We start from the raw sequence: 22959 nt of genomic DNA, 5'->3' as shown, positions 1-22959 counted from the left end.
CATATGGAGAGTGGGAGGGCAATGCGCCACATCCCACAGTGGGCTGGCCAGTCCTGAGGACACCAACAGATCCAAGTTCGCCCAGTGAGTTGTTCAGGAGAAAACCTAGTTTTTACCTTCTTAATGAAGGCAGAAGCACTTCTAGGAATGCAGAGATACATCACATTGGGCCCCTGAAAAATTGCCAAATAAAAAATAATAGTCAGGCTCTGTGGAGTTTAGACTTACCTAGTGTTAGGAGGTAAACAAACAAGGTGTTTGGGGATTATGATAGAAAGCTTAGGTTTCTGCCTAAACAAGCCCTACTTCATGTTGCTTATTTTGCTTCCCATGCCTAGGCACTCAGGAGACCTAATCCTGTAAGTAGTTCGTCTATATGACCCTTACAAAGGGCCAGATTTTTAAAGCTGCAGATAGGGAGGCAGGAGAACTTAGTCTCCCAACTTGCATTAAAATATGTGTATCAAGATGACTAAGAGCTAGTCTGTGTTCAGCAAGCAGAAGTCATCAAACCAATCTCATTTCCTTCCTGCAACATACGAAGAGGCCATATAGAAAGAAATATTACGGGTCGTACGACTTAGGTTTAGTGAGGTTTTTGACATTGTACCGCATGATAGTTTTATAAGCAAGTTCGGGAAACATGGTCTACATGAAACTGTTGTCAGGTGCGTTTGTAATGACTGTTACACTGGAGGGATAAGTTAAGGAAGGTACTGGGTGCAGCATTGCCCTTATTTTCATTCCTGGATGGATAAGTAGGCATAAGGTCTGTATTGCTAGATGTCAGAAAGCAGAATGGGCTGCAAGTACCCTGGGTAGTGTCAAAGTCGGTAGTTGTGGGATTTAACAGTTGGAAAAGTGGTATGGAAAAATACAATGCAAATCATCAAGATAAATGTGAAATCCTGTGTTTAGATAAGAATAACCAAGTGCACCAGTATTGTCTGGGTAATGACTGACTGGGCAACAGAACTGCAGAGAAGCAGCTGTATTGTGGTGAATCTCAGGCTGAATGTGTGTTTACACTTTCATACTCATGTGAAAAGGCAAATACTTTAATGAGATGGATAAACAAGAGTAATGCTGGAAAACAGAAATAGTTCTTTCTGTTTACTTGGTGTTGGCAAATCATGACCTGAAAGGCTGTGTCAACGTTTGGGTACAGCACTTCCAGGAAGATGTGGACTACCTGGAGGTTTACAAGAAAGATCACAGGTCTGGAAAACATGTGCTACCAGGAAATATTAAAACAGTTGAGAAAGGGTGCCAGGGAAAAGAGAACTGAAATGATAAAGTATAACAGTCTTCAGGTACCAGACAAATAGTTCTGAGGGAGGAAGACAACCTTTGTTCTTTTTTCCCCCTCATTTTTTATTATTTTTATTCAATCTCTGCAAAAAGTCAGAACAAGATTTTTAGCTGCAGGAAAAGTGAGGGTGGGGTGTGTTATCCAAGGAGGTTATGCAAGTTCAAATCAAAGGATAGGCCTGTGTTTGGGGATAAATTGCATCCATCCTTTGTGCAGGGATAAATTAGATGACCTCACAAGATTCCTGCTATCTTTATACTGTGTCATTTCTATTAATTTCTTTAATTTTTGAGATTTCCAAGACATTGTTAACAACATGGAAGCAAAGAACTAGACAAGGAGAATTGCATCTCTTGGATTATGTTGACTGAATAAGCCCTGGATCACTGAAACATATATGTATGTGTGTGTATGTCTGTGTATATATATAGATATGCACACATACATACATGCGTATTTTTTATATATATATCTCTCTACATGTGCATTCCATTGCTTCAGGCTATGTCGCCCAGTGTTGTCAGCTGCAGTGTTTAACCCTAAATGAGGTGTATCCAAAATGGTCTCCCCCACTTCAGAAAAATAATCAAGCTTATGCCTGATCAGCACGAGGAAGTGAATCACTTAGGAGCACTGATGGAAACAAGTATTCATGTCACGTCACGTAAGCCAGTACCCTGGGCTATGTAAATCTCTGCTAGAAAAGAGAGGGAGGGTGAGCCAACCGTCCAGATCTCATCTTCCCACCCAAAAAGACAACACCCGCCCCAGCTGAAATGGCAAGCAGGGTTGTAAACACCCATGGAAGGTATCATACCACTAAAAGCTTATGCCTGCCATTTCTGTCCGGTATTTCCCTTCACTAAGGGGTTGGTTATCTTCACCTCTGTCCTCTGTGGCCCTGCTTTCATCCCATGGTACCATGACTCCTCTGGAGCACTGGTATGAGTAAAGGCCTTTGGGGTTAAGGCTGTCATTTCCCCACCGAAAAGGGACAAAGCAGTGAAAGCCTGTCTCGGTAGCCGTGTTATGGATTGAACTTGGTCAGCTTTTCTCCTTAAGTTGTAAAAATCACTTGAAATATCTTTCCCTATGGGGCTATATATTCTTCTACAGTTCAGCAAGGTACTTCTGGCAAGATTTTTCTCTTTCATCTCAAAATGATGGAATAGAGTATTATAAAATCTGGTTTAGTATTCGTCTTTTGTCTTGTTTGCTGTTAATGAGGTTGTAATTGGTGTTATAGTTAACGTTTGGGTAACCAGGAAAGGCCATAGGGACACGCTGGTGTTAATAGTCACACCATGAAAGACAGAGGCAAGAGGAAGCACAATAATCAGATACCACGCTTGCAAATCACTGCTAAATTAATAAATAACTTTTTTTTACAGCTCTCTTTGTGGACAGCTTTCTGTGTTACTTCTTGTTTGTTTATTTTTAATGCTTGCCATTATTTTTCTTTCCATAGGTTTTCAAAATGAAAACGAGCAGATGACAAAGTTAAGCATCATTTTCCAGAGATAAACAGGAACGAGTGGACTAGCTATACTTGGGGAAGCACGTTAAATAATGAGTTCAGGGTGACAGATGAAAACAAAAAGGAGAAACACACTATGTATGGCCTTTAATACGTATAAATTTTAGTTTGAGTGTGATGCAGTCGGCCGGTAATGCCCACTGCAGAAACTCACTGTCATATGGGGATTGCGCCTGTTGTATTAGTGCTCAGCCTTTTAACTGGTATCGGTCTGGATCAAACCATGTTGTAACTCCACCATTTTTAATTGAGCTGCACCTCGAATCCTGTGTTCAGTTTTGGGCCCCTCACTACAAGAAGGACATGGAGGTGCTGGAGCGTGTCCAGAGAAGGGCAACGAAGCTGGTGAAGGGCCTGGAGCACAAGTCTTCTGAGGAGTGGCTGAGGGAACTGGGGTTGTTTAGCTGGGAGAAGAGGAGGAGAGGGGAGACCTCATCACTCTCTACAACTACCTGAAGGGAGGTTGTAGCGAGGTGGGTGTTGGTCTCTTCTCTCAAGTAACAAGCGATAGGACAAGAGGAAATGGCCTCAAGTTGTGCCAGGGGAGGTTTAGATTGGATATTAGCAAAAATTTCTTCACTGAAAGGGTTGTCAAGCCTTGGAACAGGCTGCCCAGGGAAGTGGTTGAGTCACCATCCCTGGAAGTATTTAAAAGACGTGTAGATGTGGTGCTTAGGGACATGGTTTGGTGGTGGACTTGGCAGTGTTGGGCTAATGGTTGGACTTGATGATCTTAAAGGTCTTTTCCAACCTAAATGATTCTATGATTCTATGAGTTAGACAAGGAGGAATTTGATACTCCTGAATTATAAAGAGAACTTAATTTCCCTGATGCTATTTAAAGTACTAATGACACAGAAGATGTCATTATGTGATATTCAGTGCATGCCCCTTTGTTTTAGTACAGAAGAAAACAAGAAAAAAACCCTGTTTGAAGGATGGCATTTGAGGTACTAGACAGCTGTATGTTTGGCAAAGGGCAATATTCTATCATATGCTAATACAAGTCTAAATAGAAAATGTGCTTGTTTATTTAAAAAATGCAATCCTCTTATAGTAATAGTAATTCCTGCAAAGCTTTCCACGTTCAAATAGCTTATGTTCATGTTTGGCACCTTAGAAATCTGAGAAGTTTAAGTGAGTGAGTGAATAGACACAGCGCAGTTTGCAAAGATTAATCCCCCAACAGCTGTGGGCAAGCGGTGTGGGAGGATTGCTCTCTTTACCAATGCAGGAACCATGGTGTTGGAGCAGTTGTTTCCTTTCCACAGAAAACATCTCCTTTACAGTCACAGCAGAATCTACCATTGCCTCCACGGCAGGGATGCCGTTGACACACGCTGGTGTGTGACAGATGGAGTGAGAGTGCACTTCACTCGTAAGAGAGAAGCAAAAATGTATTTTATTGATATAAAACAGTGAGTTGACAAAGTCCAGTGGTAAATGCAGTAGTGGTTTAACAAGATTCGATGGCAAGGTACACTTGATTATTTACTGCACAGAGGACAGGGTCAGACAAAACTGTCAGGGGGACCCTCCTGTTGAGTCATGAGGTTCAGAAAGGACCCCCTTGTGTTCTGAACTCCCTCTCAGAGAGGAGTCTAAGTGCGGCTGGATCCGGTCCTAGTCCCAGACTTGGTTGGGTTTATGTCTAAAGTATTATACATGTGTAATCAATCCTTTATATCATTTAGCTAAGATTTCAAAGTTTAGCATGCTATCAGTCACTTACTGAGGATCTGTTGCGGCAAGGAATCTCTCCATCTCGAGGAGTAACCTTGAGAGGCATCCCTGCTCAAGGGGAGTTCCTGGCACGCAGCCCACTGCAGTGCAGGAGAGCTCAACGGGCCTGGGCTGTCCACTATTTATAGAGTAAGATGATTGACTTATAGTCATATTTGCATACCAGTGAGATGTTTGGGTCACTGCTCCAGACAGCCCTTGGCTACTGTGTTGTCGTCCATCCCCAAAGTCCAGCATAAGCTGGATGCAGCCGTCACAACCCCGCTGGTGGTTACTGCTCACGCGGGGGGAGCCCACTGCCATACCGTGGACGCTTCTCTCTCAGCAGATGGTACCCCCTGGACTAAAGCATTTTGGATTTCAGTAGAAATAAGTTCCTACTTCACCTTTGCCTTGTGCCCATCTTGTTTCCAGCCTCGGGTCAGGAAGCTGAGTGGAAACAGCTGTTGATATAACGCAACACTTTCTTCAAAGTGCTGTTTCTGCCACAGCTTTTCATTGAATTCATTTTCCTCCCGAAAAGCAAGCGGTAAGCAGCAAGCAGCTGAGATCTGCCTCTGTATTCCTCCTTCTATTCTGCCTCTGCCTTCAGGCTGAAAGTCAACAAGGGTTGATATCTGCGAGTGTCCCAGCTCAGGTCCTCTGCCCTGATCTTCTGTCTCTCCTTGCATAAAATGGCATTTTCACCTGTAAGATTTTTAGCTCCAGGTCCCCTGGGAGAAATAAGACTGTTTTCATCATCAAACCAGACTGGTACACAACCCACATCCCTGGAACTTCTGTATTCCTCTCTTGTTTTCCAGGAAGGAAAAATAAAAGCACTTGCTTTCAAGAAGTAACTCTCTCCATTTCTGCCTAAAAATCCCTTATATTGGTGTTAGCAACCAGAACACCACAATCTGTATCTGAACTGTTCTCATTGTAGGATCACTAGCAATCACTTATCAAAAAACATTATTCATATTTTGTTAATTAATGGACATCACCTTTAGGAAGTACAATATAAGGAGAGTGGTCAGATTATGTATTAATCAGATTGCAGTCTCCGGAGTTACCACCTCCTGTGTGTAAACTCACCCTACGTGGTGTCACATCACCACGTTCTGTCTCTCCTCACTCGCCCTTGCAAGATATTCTTGCTGAAGTTCTGGGGTGTTTCAAGACAGAAGTCATGGGTAGGCCATTCCTTTCTAGCTATTTCTCCTTTAAAGACTGCGGTATCTGAATCGTCTGTCTTGTGCCCAGGTATGCTGTAGTGAGTATCAAACTGGGGTTTTGTGCCAGAGAAGAACCCAAACCAGACTAAGGCTCTCCTGCAATCACAGACACATATGCGTGGAAAGTGTGTGTTAAGGTCCTTGCTTCAGAGAAGTATTTAATTCTATGTAGAAGCTGGCAGACGTCAAGAGAGCCCAGTACAGAATACTAAATAGCTTTATAGTTAAAACCCATGTGTAGGTTGGGTGTTCAACTGCATGCTCTGAATCAGGCAAAATCCCCTTTTCCAGCACCCCCAGCGATCAGCTCTAATTACTAGCTCATTAATTGTTCTGGTCAGGTCTGTCCCTTTTTGTAAGTGGAAGTTCGGGGAGGATTTTTAGCAGAAGGAGATCCTCCCTTGCAGGAAATGTAGACACACTCCCAGCCATTCAGACCCTCAAAACCTTCCACTTTCCAGAGGGTTTTACTCCTTTTTCACTTTTGTCAGTTTGGTTGATTCTCAGCTGACATTTGGATGCATGTATAAAGAGGCTAAGTGAAGAGGTGAGCGTGGTCTCCAGCAGACGTAGGGTATTCAGAGTCTAGGTGTTTCAGCACATGGAAAAGTCTTCAACTAGTTCATAGGCTGAGCTCGGTTCCTTGTCTCTAGGACAGGAGTCACCTCCTCAGCTGCTTTGCCTCTTTTGCTGAAGGACAGTCTCTGTATTTTTCACATTTGAGATGCCATGGGCCATAGAGAGGTTCTGCTGTGATAAAAAAAAAAACAAAAAAAAAAAACCCAAACAAACAACCAAAACAAACAAACAACCTGGTTCATTGCAACATTGCCATTTAAAATTTTCCTTATTTTAAAGACATTTGAACGTTTGATATATACTCTGGTGTCTCAAGCACTGCATAAAAACTTTATTCCCTGAAGAGGCCAAGTAGTAATTCCTAACGCTCTCCAAGTAGGATCTGGGAATTTGTAGTTGCTCTTGCTTTTATGTGCGTATGATTGAAGAAAAAGTCTCCCAGCTCCCCCTTGCGTGGATGCTCTACTCCTGCTATGTCAAGCAGAAAACAATTGTGATTTGTGCTGCTTTTGATCAGACATTTCTACAATGCTTTGCTGCTGGAAAGCAGAATAATACTGTCAGAAATTTTAAATTAACAAAATATGCCTAGAAGGGATTGGTAGCTCTTGTTCATCTGATTAATGTCAGGCTTGTAAAGTCTGTTCTCCAACAAAAAGGGCAGCAAATGCTCAAGCAAGAGATGTTAAAAACAGAGACTCCCCATTTTAGTGGATCTTTGTGTTTTATTTATAATCTCTTAGTGAAGCACCCAGGACCAAATCACAAAATCAACCAGCATGAAGGGAGTTGAATTAGGTTGTATCTGTGTTCACTTTTAATTAGATTTGAAATGGCTATCCCACTGTAGTGCAGCAAGCAACCAAGCCAGTACCTTCCCCTCAGGCCTTATTACTGACAACCACCTCAGCATAGATCTGCATATTCAGCAACAGATAGGTGTTATGTATGGGGAAATACAGGCAGGATTTGAAAAACACAGGATATCTTTCATACAACTCAATTTTTGCTCTCAAATTGGGGGAGTGGGGGACTTTCCTTTCTAAAATGTCCGTATTCTGGCAGGAGTTCTTTGATGCAGCTTTTGGCTAACAGGTATTGTCTTATGATAATATTTTGCTGCTCAACAGTGGAATCAAGGCAGCACTGGTAGCAAGTACATTCTGTGCCACCTGATGTATTTTTATGGGTTTATTTTTCCCTTATGTACATTTCTATTCCTTCAAGATGTGCTCTGAGACATTTCCAATTTCAGCATTCTGCCTGTCTCATCTAATTCAATTGTAAGCTTTTCTGGGCAAGGACCATATCTGGATTCTGCTTTCAAGTTTCATTACACAGCAGTTCTGCAAAGTGATCTTTTAAAAAAGTATCTTGATGAGGGAAGGAACTTAACTTATCCACGGAGATTTGACATGTGGGAAGAGCATGTCCTGATCTCCCAAACTTTCAGCAATATCGTACCGACAGGCATTCCTACCTCCGTGTGCTCCACCCCCATTGGAAATGATCAGTGTGATAGCAGATTTTGCTTAGGGTTTCCGCTAGATGGGAAGAGGTTGTTGTTTTCTTTATTTCACTTTATCATTTTCACGTTTGCTTCTCTTTTAGGTGTGAACAGAAAAGTTACCTATTCCCTGGCAGACTCCGCAGATGGTTACTTCTCTGTTGACCGGTCATCGGGAATCATTATTTTGGAGCATCCACTTGATAGAGAGCTTCAGTCTTCCTATAACATCAGTGTAAAGGCCTCAGATCAGAGCATTGTGTTGACCTTGTCCTCGTTTGCCACCGTTACCATTACAGTGCTAGACATTAATGACAACCCCCCTGTGTTTGAAAGAAGAGATTATCTTGTTACAGTACCTGAAGACACCTCACCTGGCACTGAGGTCCTTTCTGTTTTTGCTACAAGCCAAGACATTGGTACTAATGCTGAGATTGCCTATCTCATCAGATCAGGGAATGAGAAAGGGAAGTTCAGGATTAACTCAAAAACAGGTTTGTAAAGTGGCTCTTACTTGTAATGCAAAATGAAAGCATCAGAAAAAAATGAATGCTTTGGGAAAGGCTCTTGGACCAAAAAATTTCCAAGAACAGAGACTCAAAGCTTGTCAGTGTGGAATTAGTTGCACAGTTAAAAACCAATTTTAGGTTGGAGAGTGATGTAAATTACAGTCACACTCAGCTGCCCCAGCTCGAGTGGAGAATACTTTTCTCCATTAGTATGTCTGTTGAAGTCAATGTAGATGTGACAGCCCATTAGCCAAACTGTGCAGCCCTTACAGATACGAACACTTGCAGTGTTTACCTGCTTACCAGCTGAGTACAGCCTCCGCTGTCTGGACCTTAGCAAGCATCAGACAGTGCTATCAGGACCAAATAGCTGGCAGTCCTAACACATGACTGCTGTTTATACAACTGTATGCAACTTCACTGACTTAGGTTGCTCCTGATTTGTGTTGTCTGACAGTTGACTTCAGCCATGGTTTGGGTTTTTTTTTTTTTTTGGTTATACATCACCAATTTTAAAAACATACTGCTGCTTCTCTTTTAAGAAATACTAAGAAAAGCTACTTTATTTGGTGCAAATGGCTCATTTTCTTTGAATTTCCTTAGTGGGAGATATTCTTTATCCTTATTGAGGTTTTAATCCATCAACAGTAAGCTATGATTCTTCTGTGCTTCCTGTAGTGGATCCCCTTATTCTTGTAACATTCGGGATGACCAGTACAAATCTGCCACCAGAGCTTCTGAGCAAAACAATCTTGATTTTGAAAGCTGAAGGTAACACTTGTTTGAGTGCAGCTGTAATAAGCAGTAACCTGGAAAATCTCAGATTGATGCATTGTGTCATTTATATTACTGTGTGCAAAAATCTCTCTCCACTCTGCGGAGGCCACTGCCTTACATGTAAGGGACTTAACATAATTGTGTGTTGTCTGTTATCTTCATAATGTTGATTAGTGCTAACAAAATTTAAACATAAATACACCTAGACAGCAATACTTAACTTCACATTTGACAATGAAGCCAAGGAGATGAATCAATAAAAACCCATAATGAAGCTTAATCACACAGGGAAAAAAAAAAACTATTTATTATTCATTAAAGTGTGACAGCTCCATTATTATCGGTTTAGAGGCAGGAGCTCAGTTTCCAGACAGCCGGGTGCTGATGTAGCATGCCTGATCAGGGCTTGAAAAATAATGTCCTTCACACCATTTATCAGTGGGAACTCTCTGCTAGCCACTTGGAAGCTTCTCTTCAGGGCTCCTGCTTCCAGCAAGTCATGCTGAAAGGTAGGATTCATTTGGAGAGAGCCCAGACGAGATTAAGAAGAATGATCCGAGGTCTGTAAAATGTGGCTTACCAGGAAAGACTGAAGGAATTGAGGCTATTTAAGCTAGAAAAGAGAAGACATGCTGTTAGTATTCAAGCCTTTAAAAAGTACCTACGAAGAGGAGGGGAATAAACTTCTCCATGCCCACTCATGAGAAAAGAAGTTGTGAATGGGCTTAAATTGCATTTGGATTATTTCGGTTAAATGATAGGAAGAAATTCCTAACTGTAATGATTATTAAGTACTGAAATACATTTCCTAAGAAGGTTAGGAAACTGCTGTTGTTGGAGGTTTATAAGAACATTAGAGATGAGTACCTCCAAGAATGATTAGGTTTAGCTGACCTGTGTTGGGCAGCAGTTGGACTAAATGACCTTTAAGCCCATACATCCCTGCTCCTGATGGGTCTATATTGAAAAGGATTTGGCTTGCCAAGGTTAAGGATTTGCTTTTAAGTCTTTCCTGCCACGCTCAGTATTACCTCCTTCAAGGCATCACTAGTAGTCTGTGTACAACCCACTCCCCCCTTCTTGTTAAGGTTATGGGTACATGGGAAACAATCTACTTGCTTGCATAAAAATCATTTCTACCCTAGAGGCGGTTCTATCCTAGAGGCAGAGTGAGTCAAGTTACCGAGAATCTTAGTTTTGATTGTGTGGTGAGGGAACCCAAAATTTATAAACCTTGTTGAGCGGGGAAGTCCCTGTTTAATCACCTAAATGATAGACAACTGATTTCTCAAAGGTATTCATATCCCATTCATTTGTATTTAATTCATGAGAAGTTAATTACGTGGGAGTGAATTTCTGTTGACTTGTCAGGGCTGATTTCCAGAGTCGGCATCCAGTTCTCCCACAGGCTGCGTGCATGAGCCCAGGCAAATGGGTGGATATGGCCCCCACTTTTCCATCTACGATACTCGTATAATGAAAGCTATTTTCATGAGAAATCATTCATTGCTTCATGCCTTGTGAAGGTCCTTTCTGCAGAGGCAACCCAAGTGTAATTGGCATCATTCTTTAATCAAACGACAGCAGTAGAAACCTGACCAAATATTTTTATTGGATTGGGCAGTGTTACAGTTAGAACAACGTATTTTGTATGTGTGCCACGGTGATAAATAGCATGCTGTACTGTTTACTACAGTCAAATCCCTTAGCCCATAGCATTATTTGGTTTTCGCTGGCTGTTGACATTCCCTCCCTTGCTTCAAAGGAGCGATTTCCATTTTTGAAGCTTTGGATTATGAATCGTGTAAGGATTTCTACTTAGTAGTGGAGGCAAAAGATGGAGGTACTCCAGCCCTGAGTGCCGTTACGACTGTGAACGTAAATGTGACAGATGTTAATGACAACGCACCGAAATTCAGCCAGGTGGTCTACAGCGCAGTCATCAGCGAGGACGCCGCCATCGGTGATTCGGTGATAATGGTGAGTGAGGCCGTGGGCGGCATTTAGGCGGGGTGAAGCCGTCTGCCACATGACCTTTAATAAAATACTGCTGCACTGGTTAATAATGATAACTACTGCATCTTGAATCACTCAAACTGTTCTCTAGCCAATACTCTGCGTCTGCTACTGGTTTCCAGGCTGCTGCCAGTTTCCCCCAAAAGAAAGTAGTAGTAGTACCGACTGTTTCTTTTTAACCCCGATATGCTGTGAAGGAGCAATGGCATGTTTAAGGTGTTGCATTTCATGAGTCAGCTAAAAACAAGTGGGTTTTATTGGAAAGACAGAATTCAACTTTTCAGTGAAATACATAGTATTTATGTAGTCTGGCATGCAGTGTGCCATACCAAACCTCACAATACTCTCATCTTGGAACTTGTGGATCCAGAAAGTGATATATGGTATATTAAGATTAAAATACTGTGTATGTTTTAAGGCTAGAATTTTGAAAAGGTCCAAAGGCAGCCTCCTATCAAAAACCGATTGGCTTGATGCTTGGCTTGATGCTGTAGAGGTGTGCAGTTCAGATATAACTAGTCTGATGGAATATGAAGTCTTAATTTTTGGGGTGTTGAGCAATTAATGTATCATACAGATGGCTTAATATTTGTTTTGCTCATTTTCACTCTTCTTTCAAAAAAGTTGATAGCAGAAGATTTGGACAGTCCTTCCAATGGCCAGATTCATTTTTCTATAGTGAATGGGGATCGAGACAATGAATTTTCAGTTGATCCTGTTTTGGGACTCGTGAAGGTTAAGAAGAAATTGGACAGAGAAAGGGTAAGACGTGTGGGACTTCTTAATTTACAATGACTTACAGATGTGTATTGATCTCAACTCTGCTGCTAGGTTGTTTTGAAGAAGCTTCTTTTATACTCTGCAACGATCAGCCTAAAATGCTCCAACAGGCATTTCTAAAGTTGTTCAACTTCTTCCCGCCCCAGCCCTATCCCCAGTCCTATCTACGAGCCAGCTGCTCTGCTAGCATTCCCATCCTGCACCAACACGGCAGCTGAGGCCAGATCAGGGAAAAACACAACCCTGGATTTCTCCTGTGGTGCCACCGGCAGCTGTTGCTGTGTTAATGAGCTGCCTCCTCTCTCCTGCGCGTGCAAGCACACACGTGCAGCGGTGTGTGCAACGGAGTGATTACAGCATACTCCAGATTGTGGCACCAAGCACCGAGCTGAGACCTCAGCCATTAATTAGCGCTCTGCAAAACATCTCACTGGGGAGGTGATGTTATGAAGTGGCCAGGCTATACCAAAAGTGAAAGAGTGCTTCATTAAACAGATTCTGCTGCTTTGTTTGCTCACTAGATTATTCATTCAGGGTGATTTATCACCATTTTGCCATAGCTAGCAATTAGCAGCTTTTGGAAAAAAACAAACAAATACCGTTGCCTGTGCTAGTAGCAGGGCAGGAGAGTGCTACGTGGCTTCAGAAGTCTTGCAGCACATAAAGAAATCCATGTCTTCTGCTTCTGAGCTATGCATCCATGAAACTGGGGAAGCTGATTGCTATCCTCAGAATAAGGGCTCAGCTGGAAAAGCTCTCTACTGGAAGCAGGGCTACTGCTTGTAACAGTGGCAAATATCCTTTCGGTATGATCACAAAGGCAGGACTAAATTGTCAGTGTTTGGTGGCAGAATGACTTCACTGCAGACTGTCAAGGATGGGGAAGTAACAATGGCTGCATGTTACAAATTTGCTGTAATGTATTTCTCTTCAACGGCACAGGCTTAATTTCTTAATATGATTTTGTTTAGTTTCTGAAGCGTACTCATGTACATCTGCATTCAGACACACACATTCACCCTCACCGGCGTGTGCACGTTTAATGCCAGCTCTGTTAGATCTGCGTTTTCCAAAGTTTCCCTCAGTTAAAATAAGCCGCGATATTGTCTTTTTCTTTGCTTCCTTGGCACATTTGCTAGACACAGGTGTTTCTGACCCCTTCAGGGAAGATGATACATGATGCCCCATCTGCTGTAGATCCCCAAAGGCAGTGCTGACTCCCAGGTTTCAGTGGTTTAAGGATACTCATTTCCAGAGCTGTAATCACACAGAAACCATTACTTTTGCCACCTACCGTTCTGGGATACATGGAAATGAAAGCAAACACACACAAAATTTGGGAAAGACTCCGCAAAACTGTCAATCTTGACTTTAGCTAGCAGTAGAAATTACAGCTTGAAAGGAAAAAAAAAATAAAAGATTGATTCCCTGCCTCAGTTTCTTGACTTTCCATAATTCAGGATTCTTCCTCCCTCCTCTGCCACTACACCCCCACAAAATCGCATTCTTACTCCTCTGTACAACCCCTCCAAAAAACTGTTATCTTTTTCTATAGCTTGGTCCCGCATCTCAGAAGAGCCCCCTTGTTTTGTACACTGAACCTGTACTCCTCCCTCCTACCCAAACAGCTCTTATTTTTCAAATGGTTTTGGATTTTCTCTCACCCTGAAAAAGCACCTTTAACATTACATCGTTCCCTTCTGCAGGGGCATGTTTTTCCCCTTTCCAGCCCTGCACCCAGAGGCGGGAGCGGGGTGTTTTATCTGGCACGTTTTGCCCTTTGCTCGTTCCCCCGTAGAAGGATTCACGGGCAGACGTGTCAGCAGCTCTCCCTGGGGAGCGTGGAGCGATATACAGTGAAAAGCAGTCGTAAGACGTAAGGAGGCTGACATAAGGATGCAGTTCATGAAACCAAACTGTCATCCATAAGCTGCGCGTAGACAGAGCTTTCGCAAATTGTCACATACGCTCACACCTCACGCACGGGCACATATGTGCGTGGAGGGCCCACGGGCGCTGCACTGAACTGCCCACACCGTGCTGAGTGGTTTGTGGCTCTTGCAAACAAGTACGCTCAAAAAACCCGTATCTTCTGCTGAATGGTGGATAATACCGTGTTGCTACAGAGATTGTGTTGCCCCTGGTAGTCCCAAATGCTTTCCAGTGTGTTTAAGCCAAGTGTCTGTGAACTTTTTATGGGTTCTCCATCACCATGTTAGAAACATTGTGTGTCAAACTGAGGTTGGCTTTAATAAGTAATTTATATAATATCCTGGAAATCAACTGTAAGATAAATAGAATCAGGTCACGTATCCCAGCTGACACCTAGGAGAGATGATAATGTTAGCTACAGTAGAAATGGCTGAGTTTGGATATTATCTGTCATTTATTTTTTGTCTGCCCCTTTGTTTCAGGAACGCATCATCTGATGCAGTTACTTTAGTACAGTGAAGCTGTTACGTTTATTGATAGCCTTATAAAAGAAAAGTTGGGACACAGTGTGGCAATAAACAGGATAATATTATGCTAAGGGCAGGGAAGGTAATGAGGCCAACAGCTTGTCTTAGAATATCATAGGTGGTGCACTGGGTGTAAGGAACATGAGTTAAAATTTAGGATCGCTTTCATGTTGATTTAATGTTTTCATTTTTTTGCAGATATCTGGTTATTCATTAGTTATCCAGGCAAGAGACAGCGGTACCCCTCCTTTGTCTTCATCTGTGACGGTCAACGTGGACATTTCTGATGTGAACGATAATAGCCCTGTATTTACTCCAGCTAACTATACAGCTGTAATTCAAGTAAGTTCATCCTGCGCATCCAAAACTTCTCTGACTTTTAAAATACAAAAGCATTCGGTTTCAGTTAAGTAGCTTTTGATGATTTATCTGCCAAAGATGTATCCAGTGATCTTATTTAAAGGAAAGTATAAACACATCTTTCTTAACTCTTCGGTAAGTTTCTGTTTGATGAGGCTCTTTAACCTCATCATCTGTCATACATTTTACCGTTCATCCCTGTTGTGCCAGAAATTATACTCTGGCCTCAAAAAGTCTGAGCTGGGGTGAGTTTGCAGTTCTTCACACCTTGCTCAGGGTGCGAGTCTTAGTGGTAGGTCAGCCCGGATCAGGCACAGCATCAGGCAGAGCTCATCGGTCCCTGGGGATGTGGTGGGTACCTCCATCTCTGCTACCGGTCCATGAGGTGTAAGCGGTGCCAAGTAAACGCTGCTTGTGAAATGCTGTCTTGGGCAAAAAGCATTCAGTTGAATATTCTCGACAGCAATATGTGGTGGTTTATGATTGTGATATGTATCATTTTAATCCTTTTCTTTATACGCTGTGTATATGTGTAAAGGAAAATAAACCGGTGGGCACAAGCATTTTGCAGCTGGTAGTGACAGACAAAGACTCTTTTCACAATGGCCCCCCTTTTACCTTCACCATCCTCACTGGCAATGAAGAGGAGGAGTTTACACTGGACCCTCACGGCATCTTGAGATCTGCAGTCATCTTCAAGCACATGGTTGCAACCGAATATGTGCTCTGTGTGCAGGTATGGCTTGATTTTTGCATCTGCACAGAAACAAAAACCCTCATAGTGGTAGGTCATCTGTACGTTACCTGTTGGGTTGGTTTTAATTGGCTGTATTCTATGAGTACCATGCATTCCAATTTACAAGTGCACAGTATGGTATATTTCCTTTGACGTCCTTAAACCTAATTTCATATAAATATAAATAGGTAGCGAGCCACCTTTCCAATTTCCTCTGCATGAAATGGATTTTCTGAGCAGCGGACATTATGATTTAAGATTTTCATCTTTTTTATTCTGTAGCTAAGTGAGGAAAATAAGCGGAAATGCATTATGTACATATAAATACACCACAGAACAAGTGACAGCAAAATATTGTTCTAGGAAGGAAAATCACTTCTGCTTTTAAGTCATAAATTTAATCATAAATTTTTGGAAGCCTACCAAGAATTCATGAAATCACATTTCCAAGGTCAACTTAGCTTTTAAAGAATGTGAAAATAAGACATGCGATAGAAGTCCAGCTCAAACTTAGCTTTAGACTCATTGTTGAGGAACTTTGTAACCAGGGTAATTTTGATTACAAAAAACTGTAAATCCAAAAGTAATTTGTCCACATCTCTCAGGCCTGCCAGAGAAAATGTAGTAGGGTTCAGTAAATATGCAAGTCTAAGGAATGAACTACACCTCTTCATTGAAACGGGACATGGTCCTCTAATCTAAGTCTGAAATGCAGGCTTCCTCCACTTGCTTTACCAGGGTTGATTTCTCTAATACAGCCTGTCTGCTCCTTTACAAGCACACTTAATGCTCTTTGTAGCAGGAGCATCCTCAGTGAGTTGCAATTCAAAAAATATAAACTCTGATGCTAATAGACAGTTCAAATCAAAGTAACGTTTTACAAGTTCGCCATTTCATATTCCTGCAACCCATTTTTTGAGCCTTCTAGGAAAATAAAAAAACCTCACCTTTCACTCTTACCGTGCCTTCATCCTAAAATATCCTGCTTTCAGGGCAATTTGCTAGCCAAAGTTCCAGTATAGCCAAAACCCGGCATTAGAATTAAATTTAAGGAACATCCTCTAGCTATATAGATCCAAGTATGTCATACAAATGAAATATTAGACCACAATGTCTGAGATGCACCAGCATGTTCAGAAAACCACGCTGTTGGATTGTGGAGGCCTAATTCCTCTGAGTATTATTTTCTTTAGGGATTTCTGCAGTGAAAACATATTTTAGTTTCCTGTTGTGTATAGACCATAGAAATGTTCCTTTCCGTTCATATGTGCCAGAGAGCTGCTTTCTCCTTTCCACCGTCAGGTTCCTCCTCTGTGATATGTTTATTAAAAAATAATGTTAAAATTGAAAGTGGAATAGGATGTAATCTCTGTGCATGTATATGTGTATGTGTGTGCACATATACATTAAATCTTTTCTGACATACTCCATCCAGCCCTTTTAGGAGTGAGGATGAATGATTTTTACAGTGTCTTAGAGTTACCAATCCTTTCCTAGTAATGTCCATATCACTATTGCCATCCTGTCTTTTTTTTTTTTCCCCAGCTTGTAAATTTTCCTCCCCATGTCCAAATACAAAGATGTTTGAATGTGTGCTACATCTCTGCCCAGTGGTATTTTAGTCTTCTGTTCTTCTCTGGAGCAAACAAACGTGTGGAGCAGTATATCTTAATAGTGACTTCAATTCAACATTTTTCTTAGTGCAGGAAAGGACACTGATTCAAGTTTGCACACCTTTCTGTCAGGATGGCCTTGGGTTTTTTGTCATACTTGCTCTTTTACTCCCTATAAAAAAGTGCAAGTGATGCTATCATATGTGCTCTGGGTCATACAGTCATCTGTCCAAGTGCAGTGCTGCTCTCATATTTTATCATTAGTAACAGCACAAGCACCCTCTTTCATTTTTGGAGGGTGATAAATTTTATTTATTTCAAGCATGTTTCTTGCCGGCTTCAGGTAAAGTAGTACAGAGTGCTGTAGAAAAACTCTGAACTCCCTCACATCCACACAAACTAAGCAGGGTCTGAAACACTTTGGAGCATGCCAAGCAATGCAGAAACTGATGCTGGTGTTTCACTGGGCTTCAGTCTCTTTTCCAAGGTAGAAGTGAGCCCAAACTCCATTTGGTGCAGAATATACCACATTCAAATGGCTCTGTTGTGAAGAGGACAAGTGATAGCTGTGGGATCCTGGGAACATTTCAGTTTGAGTAATGAGACATTCTGCTGACACATTTCTCTCTGCAATCCACTTAGATGAGATATCTGTGCTTCCCTAAAGAGTTTGTAAGTTCCACTGCTAGAAATGGCTGAGGTGTTTCTTTACATACATTTTTTGCAAATGCATTTGGGAAGTTCTTTTGAGAGGTCTTCAGAATTATTGATGCTGTGAAAATATATGTAGCAAGAAGTTATGGTTGTTGGCTGTATTATATGTATGTTTTATTTTGGTTTTTATTTTTTATTTTTTCTAAATTACATTAGGCGAAGGACTCTGGGAAGCCTCAGCAGGTTTCCCACACCTACATTCAGGTGAGGGTTATTGAAGAGAGCATTCACAAACCGACTGCCATTCCACTGGAGATTTTCATTGTCACCATGGAAGATGATTTTCCTGGGGGAGTTATTGGGAAAATTCATGCCACAGATCAGGATGTGTACGATGTCCTTACATATACGCTAAAATCAGAGCAGAAAAGTTTGTTCAAGGTCAACAGCCATGATGGGAAGATCATTGCCCTTGGAGGGCTTGATAATGGCAAGTATGTCCTGAATGTCTCTGTCAGTGATGGCCGGTTCCAGGTGCCCATCGATGTTGTGGTCCACGTTGAGCAATTGCTACAAGAAATGCTGCAGAACACAGTCACCATCCGTTTCGAGAACGTTTCCCCAGAAGACTTTGTGGGCCTTCACATGCACGGGTTCAGGCGTACCTTGCGAAATGCAGTGCTCTCCCAAAAACAAGACAGCCTGCACATCATCAGTATTCAGCCGGTGGCAGGCAGCAATCAGCTTGACATGCTGTTTGCAGTTCAGATGCACAACGGTGGTTTCTATAAGCCTGCCTATTTGATACAGAAGCTTAGCAATGCAAGGAGACACTTGGAAAATGTGATTCGCATTTCTGCTATCTTGGAGAAGAATTGCTCTGGACTGGATTGTCAGGAACAACACTGTGAGCAAAGTCTATCTATTGATTCACATTCCCTGATGACCTATAGCACGGCACGAATTAGTTTTGTGTGCCCCCGCTTTTACAGGAATGTGCGCTGCATGTGCAATGGTGAGTACCGCTCCTTCTTCCGCTCCCATCTTTACACATTATGCGATAGGATCGGTTTTATTCCTCTGATGCAGATTAGAAGGGGCATTTCAATTCAGTCAGTTAAAGCACGACTGGCTGATGTATTGTGGGAATTGATTTCTCAGGCTCTGGAAGAATTGTTCATGTTTACTGATGTAAATGGAAGTTGATGAACTTTGGCCTTTTACGACAAAGACCGCTTTCCTGGAGGCTCCATAATCAGAGCCATCAACCAACGTCCAGGGGAGGGGAAGAAAGGGGAGAGGAAGGGAGAGGAGAGGAAGGGATGTGGTTTCCCACCCCGTCAGTGCCACCACTGGAATAAACCTGGAGTGTGACCGTAGCAGAACAGCCTGGTCCACTGCGATGCACCGGCAGTCTCCAAGGAAAAGGACCCCTGACCTAAGCAGTGCAGGTGGAAAGGCCTTTTCCAGTCCCATTTTTGCAGAGAGGCATGGAAACCAATGAAGTATTTTATTAAATAACTGCAAGCAAGCACTATTCCTGACCTTTAATGCTACAGTAGATGACAGGGTGGGTTTTTGGCTGGGTTTCAGGCTGCTCCACATTTTGGCAGAGATTTCACATGGGTATATAGGACAGAGTTGAGAGCCAATCTTCCTTGTGATTCTGCACTTGGAGTATAAAACCTCAGGCAGTTATAATAATAGTTCTGTTTCTTTTGTTTGCCAGGCTATTTGCTCCTCATTCCACTTCATTTAAGAGCAAAGAAAAAAGCTGCTGTAAAATCAATACATCTAAGTCTCCCGCATCTTAAGCACACATGCACACACACACAGAGCAGTACAAGAATTCAGCAACCATGTCTCTCAGTAACCAACCTTTATTTCTGCAGCAGCCAGCAGGACTTCGTGTCTTATCATTGACTTCAGCGTGGATGAAAATAGGCATAAATTGCATAAAACTTAACCAGAAATCATTGTCTCCTGCAGCACGTGAATAATAATGCCATAGAAGTTCAGTTCCCTAAAAATATCAGAATTCTGTATCTGAGAGATTTTCATGTACGTTCAAGAGCAGATTATCTGGTCAATTTTTAAGTAATAGCATTATAAGTTTCAAACAGATGTATCTATCATAAAAATAGTCAGCGTTTTGTTACACATGAAAGGCTCTGAAATAAAGGATTTTCACAGGTTTAAAAGGGACAATATCCTGCTGCAATATCCTCCAGACAACTCCAGGAGCCAGTGCAGGAGCACTGCCTGCAAAACACTTTTATATTCTCTAAGTCATAGCTTTGTCTCACTTTTGTACCAAGAAATCACAAATCCTCATCTCCATGGGGATAGTGATAGCCCTCACTGTCAGAAATTGGTTTCCTGGCAGCCAAAGTTGTCGTTGTTTATAATTTCATTTCACTACTTATTAAAGTCAATAATAATGTATTATTCCCTTCAGGTACTAATAGTAAGTGGATCTGCTTCCTAATCCGTTAGCTTAGCTCCAGAAAAAGGACTTTACAATGCAGTACAGTTCTGATCCAGCAGCTCTCTCCCTTTTCCTCCCTGCACAGCACGTTTGCACTGGAAGCACAAAAATCCAGCTGGGACAGCGATTTCCAATTTTTTCTGTCATGTACTAGTCAATCCTCAAAATGCATGGCAGGCTGAGGGAAAGGCAGCGCGGTTTCGCAGACCGTCTGCGGTCCCTAGCCTCTGGGCCATTTATCATGGCCTTCAAGACTGCTGTATGGGAACAGTTGCGACAGGCAGCTTGTCCTGGTCCGGCCGGAAAGCTGGATGGGTTCCCACAGCTCCCGATCGAGCCACTATGCGCTGATTCCCCATGGGCCATCCACAAGCCTTGGGGTGGGGCTGTGCGTGTCCAGTCCACCATCCAGCCTGTAAGACAAGTGTCCAGAGCTGCTGATTTAAGTGTAGCTACCAGAGAGGTGAAAACCTTGGTGCCTACGACTTGCACAGAGATAAGAGATCTCGGTGGGAAGTAAAAAAATCCATGCTTTACCCTTCTCCACATTAGTTAATGCTTCAGCCTCTTCTGCTGTTTTTAATTAAAGGAGCCACAAGAAATGTCTTGGTATTTAGGTAAATACACAGACACACACTGTGTTTTATCGCATAGGAGATAACACAGACTTCTGAGGGTATATTAATTAGAGAATGTATGTATAGTTTTGCTTTCATGAAGGCTAAAGACTAGGCCCAATAAAAGAGTTAGAAAAATGCAAATACTTCTTTGATCAGTAGTTCTTGTACGTGCATATAAATGCCGCAAGTCAGGAAAAGGAGCACAAAATACTAGAGTAATTTTTTGGGGCTTGTTTAACAGGACAGCATTAGCAAGATTTTATCAGTATAATAAAACTATTATACTTCCTTTGTTACTAGGATAGTTTCATGATCCAGTCCAGTAAATATTAATAGCTTGAATTATGACAAAGCCATTAAAATATTGCATATGTTTCCAGAGATCTGATTCAATTATGACCCGGAAAGCTTGAGTTTGAACTAATTCACTCGTTCTTGAAATATGCATCATACTTGGAGTGTTTTTCCCACTGGCAGATGTCACAGATATGCACAATTTATGCATGCCAGCTGTGCATAACTTACCTAGATTACCTTTGTGAGCAAACGGAGTTATCTAACATGAAAATGCAGGGGGACTGTAAAGCAGGCAGTGGGTGAACTTCAGAGCTTCAGCAGCTCAGTTCTGGAAGGATAAGTTCGAAAGTTCAGGTGCATCAATCTAAGCCTTTAAAATCAATAAAATTGAACTAAAAAGTTTTCCAATAACAGACTGTCTCCTTAGATTTCTGGCTCATCTGCTTGTGTTTGTATGAAAAATATTGTAATAAACTGGGGTTTGTTCCAGTGTGGCTATAGGGGCTATGCAATTGCCAGTCTCCCATCACACGACGTGAGGTATGCAAACATCTGTTAGTGCTTGTGGGAAATAAAGATAGGAGGACCGGAATAAATATATTCGTGTAAAATAGTTCTCACGACATTCTCATTTTTCAGAAGCAAAAGTCTATTCCGTATTTTTATTTTTTCGTCATGCAAAGTAATTGTTCTGTGTTGAGACAAAGATACAGGGAAGAAGCAGGTTTTGTAGGGACTACTTTGCTATAGAGTTGTTCTGCATTATAATCTTACAAAAGTGAGGTTACATTAATATGTTTATGGGCGAGGGCTGGATTGAAATAATCTTGACAAATGTGGGTATGTATCTCCATCTGAGCTGGTCACTCCAGGCCCCATTTGCAGACAGTGGAAAGAATGAGGTATTTTTAATGATGTGATACATCTCTCCCTAGATGTCTAAAATCAGTCGGATGAATCATGCCCTAAAGTTAGATGAGATGAATTCCATTTCAAGTGTTTAATATGGTTCTGGCTTAATAGTTTGAAAGAATTTTTCTAATAGACCCAGAAGTGTTCAGCAAAAGTGCAGAGACTCACATCCACGTTATTTAATCAAGTGAATAGCAATCTTGGACCACTTTCTCGTGAAACCAGGCAATTCAGACCTTAGGGAGCCACTTCTAGCATTTTGTAAATGTTCTGGCAAAAGGAAATCATAGACTGTGATGATCTGCTATTCATATAGGACCTAATCTTCAAAGGTGGTTTGTGTCCTCAGCTCCACAGAGCACACACTGCCTCTTAAAGAGTCCGGGGTGTTTTGCAGGATTGGGCATCAGGAACCCAATTCCTAGGTGTAGAACACCGCTTTTCCCATTTTCAGGAAGCACAGACATACTAATGAGCCTCAGATTGTCCTGGCAAGGTAGCCAGGAAGACTGAAGAAGAAGGTGTCCTGCCTGTGCTTGGGAACAAAGAACTGCAGATAAATTGGATAGATTTGATCTGGCTGTAGTCCTTTTAACATTGCACTTGTGTAAGGAGAGGTGTTTCTCCCTGTGCATGTCCCCCATTTTAAGGCCCACGCTGAGAATGCACAATCTCATATAAAACGTGGGAGAGCTGAAGCGTCGAGTTGGGGCATGACTGTAGAATTGGGGTGAGTGGAAATTGTTATCTATCACTTAAGGGGTCTTAAGGGAAGCTGTGATCAAGGAGTGGATGGAGGAGGTCAAATGTCTCAGTTCTTCTAAAACTGGGAGAGAATCTGGT

The 22959-nt window shown here is 42.0% G+C and overlaps 1 protein-coding gene across 1 annotated transcript in view; it reads left to right on the top strand.

Annotated features, from left to right (window-relative positions):
• Positions 1-22959, top strand: part of FAT3 (FAT atypical cadherin 3) — a 355517-nt gene that overhangs the window by 298200 nt on the left and 34358 nt on the right. The window contains exons 15-20 of the mRNA XM_075140169.1: positions 8000-8389; positions 10947-11161; positions 11822-11959; positions 14635-14778; positions 15335-15532; positions 18016-18814. Coding sequence (XP_074996270.1) covers positions 8000-8389; positions 10947-11161; positions 11822-11959; positions 14635-14778; positions 15335-15532; positions 18016-18814 — 1884 coding nt within the window. The remainder of the gene's footprint in view (positions 1-7999; positions 8390-10946; positions 11162-11821; positions 11960-14634; positions 14779-15334; positions 15533-18015; positions 18815-22959) is intronic.

The sequence above is a fragment of the Calonectris borealis genome, chromosome 1 (genome assembly GCF_964195595.1).
Source record: "Calonectris borealis chromosome 1, bCalBor7.hap1.2, whole genome shotgun sequence".
Lineage (NCBI taxonomy): Eukaryota > Metazoa > Chordata > Aves > Procellariiformes > Procellariidae > Calonectris > Calonectris borealis.
This window is presented reverse-complemented; position numbering and strand designations above follow the sequence as displayed.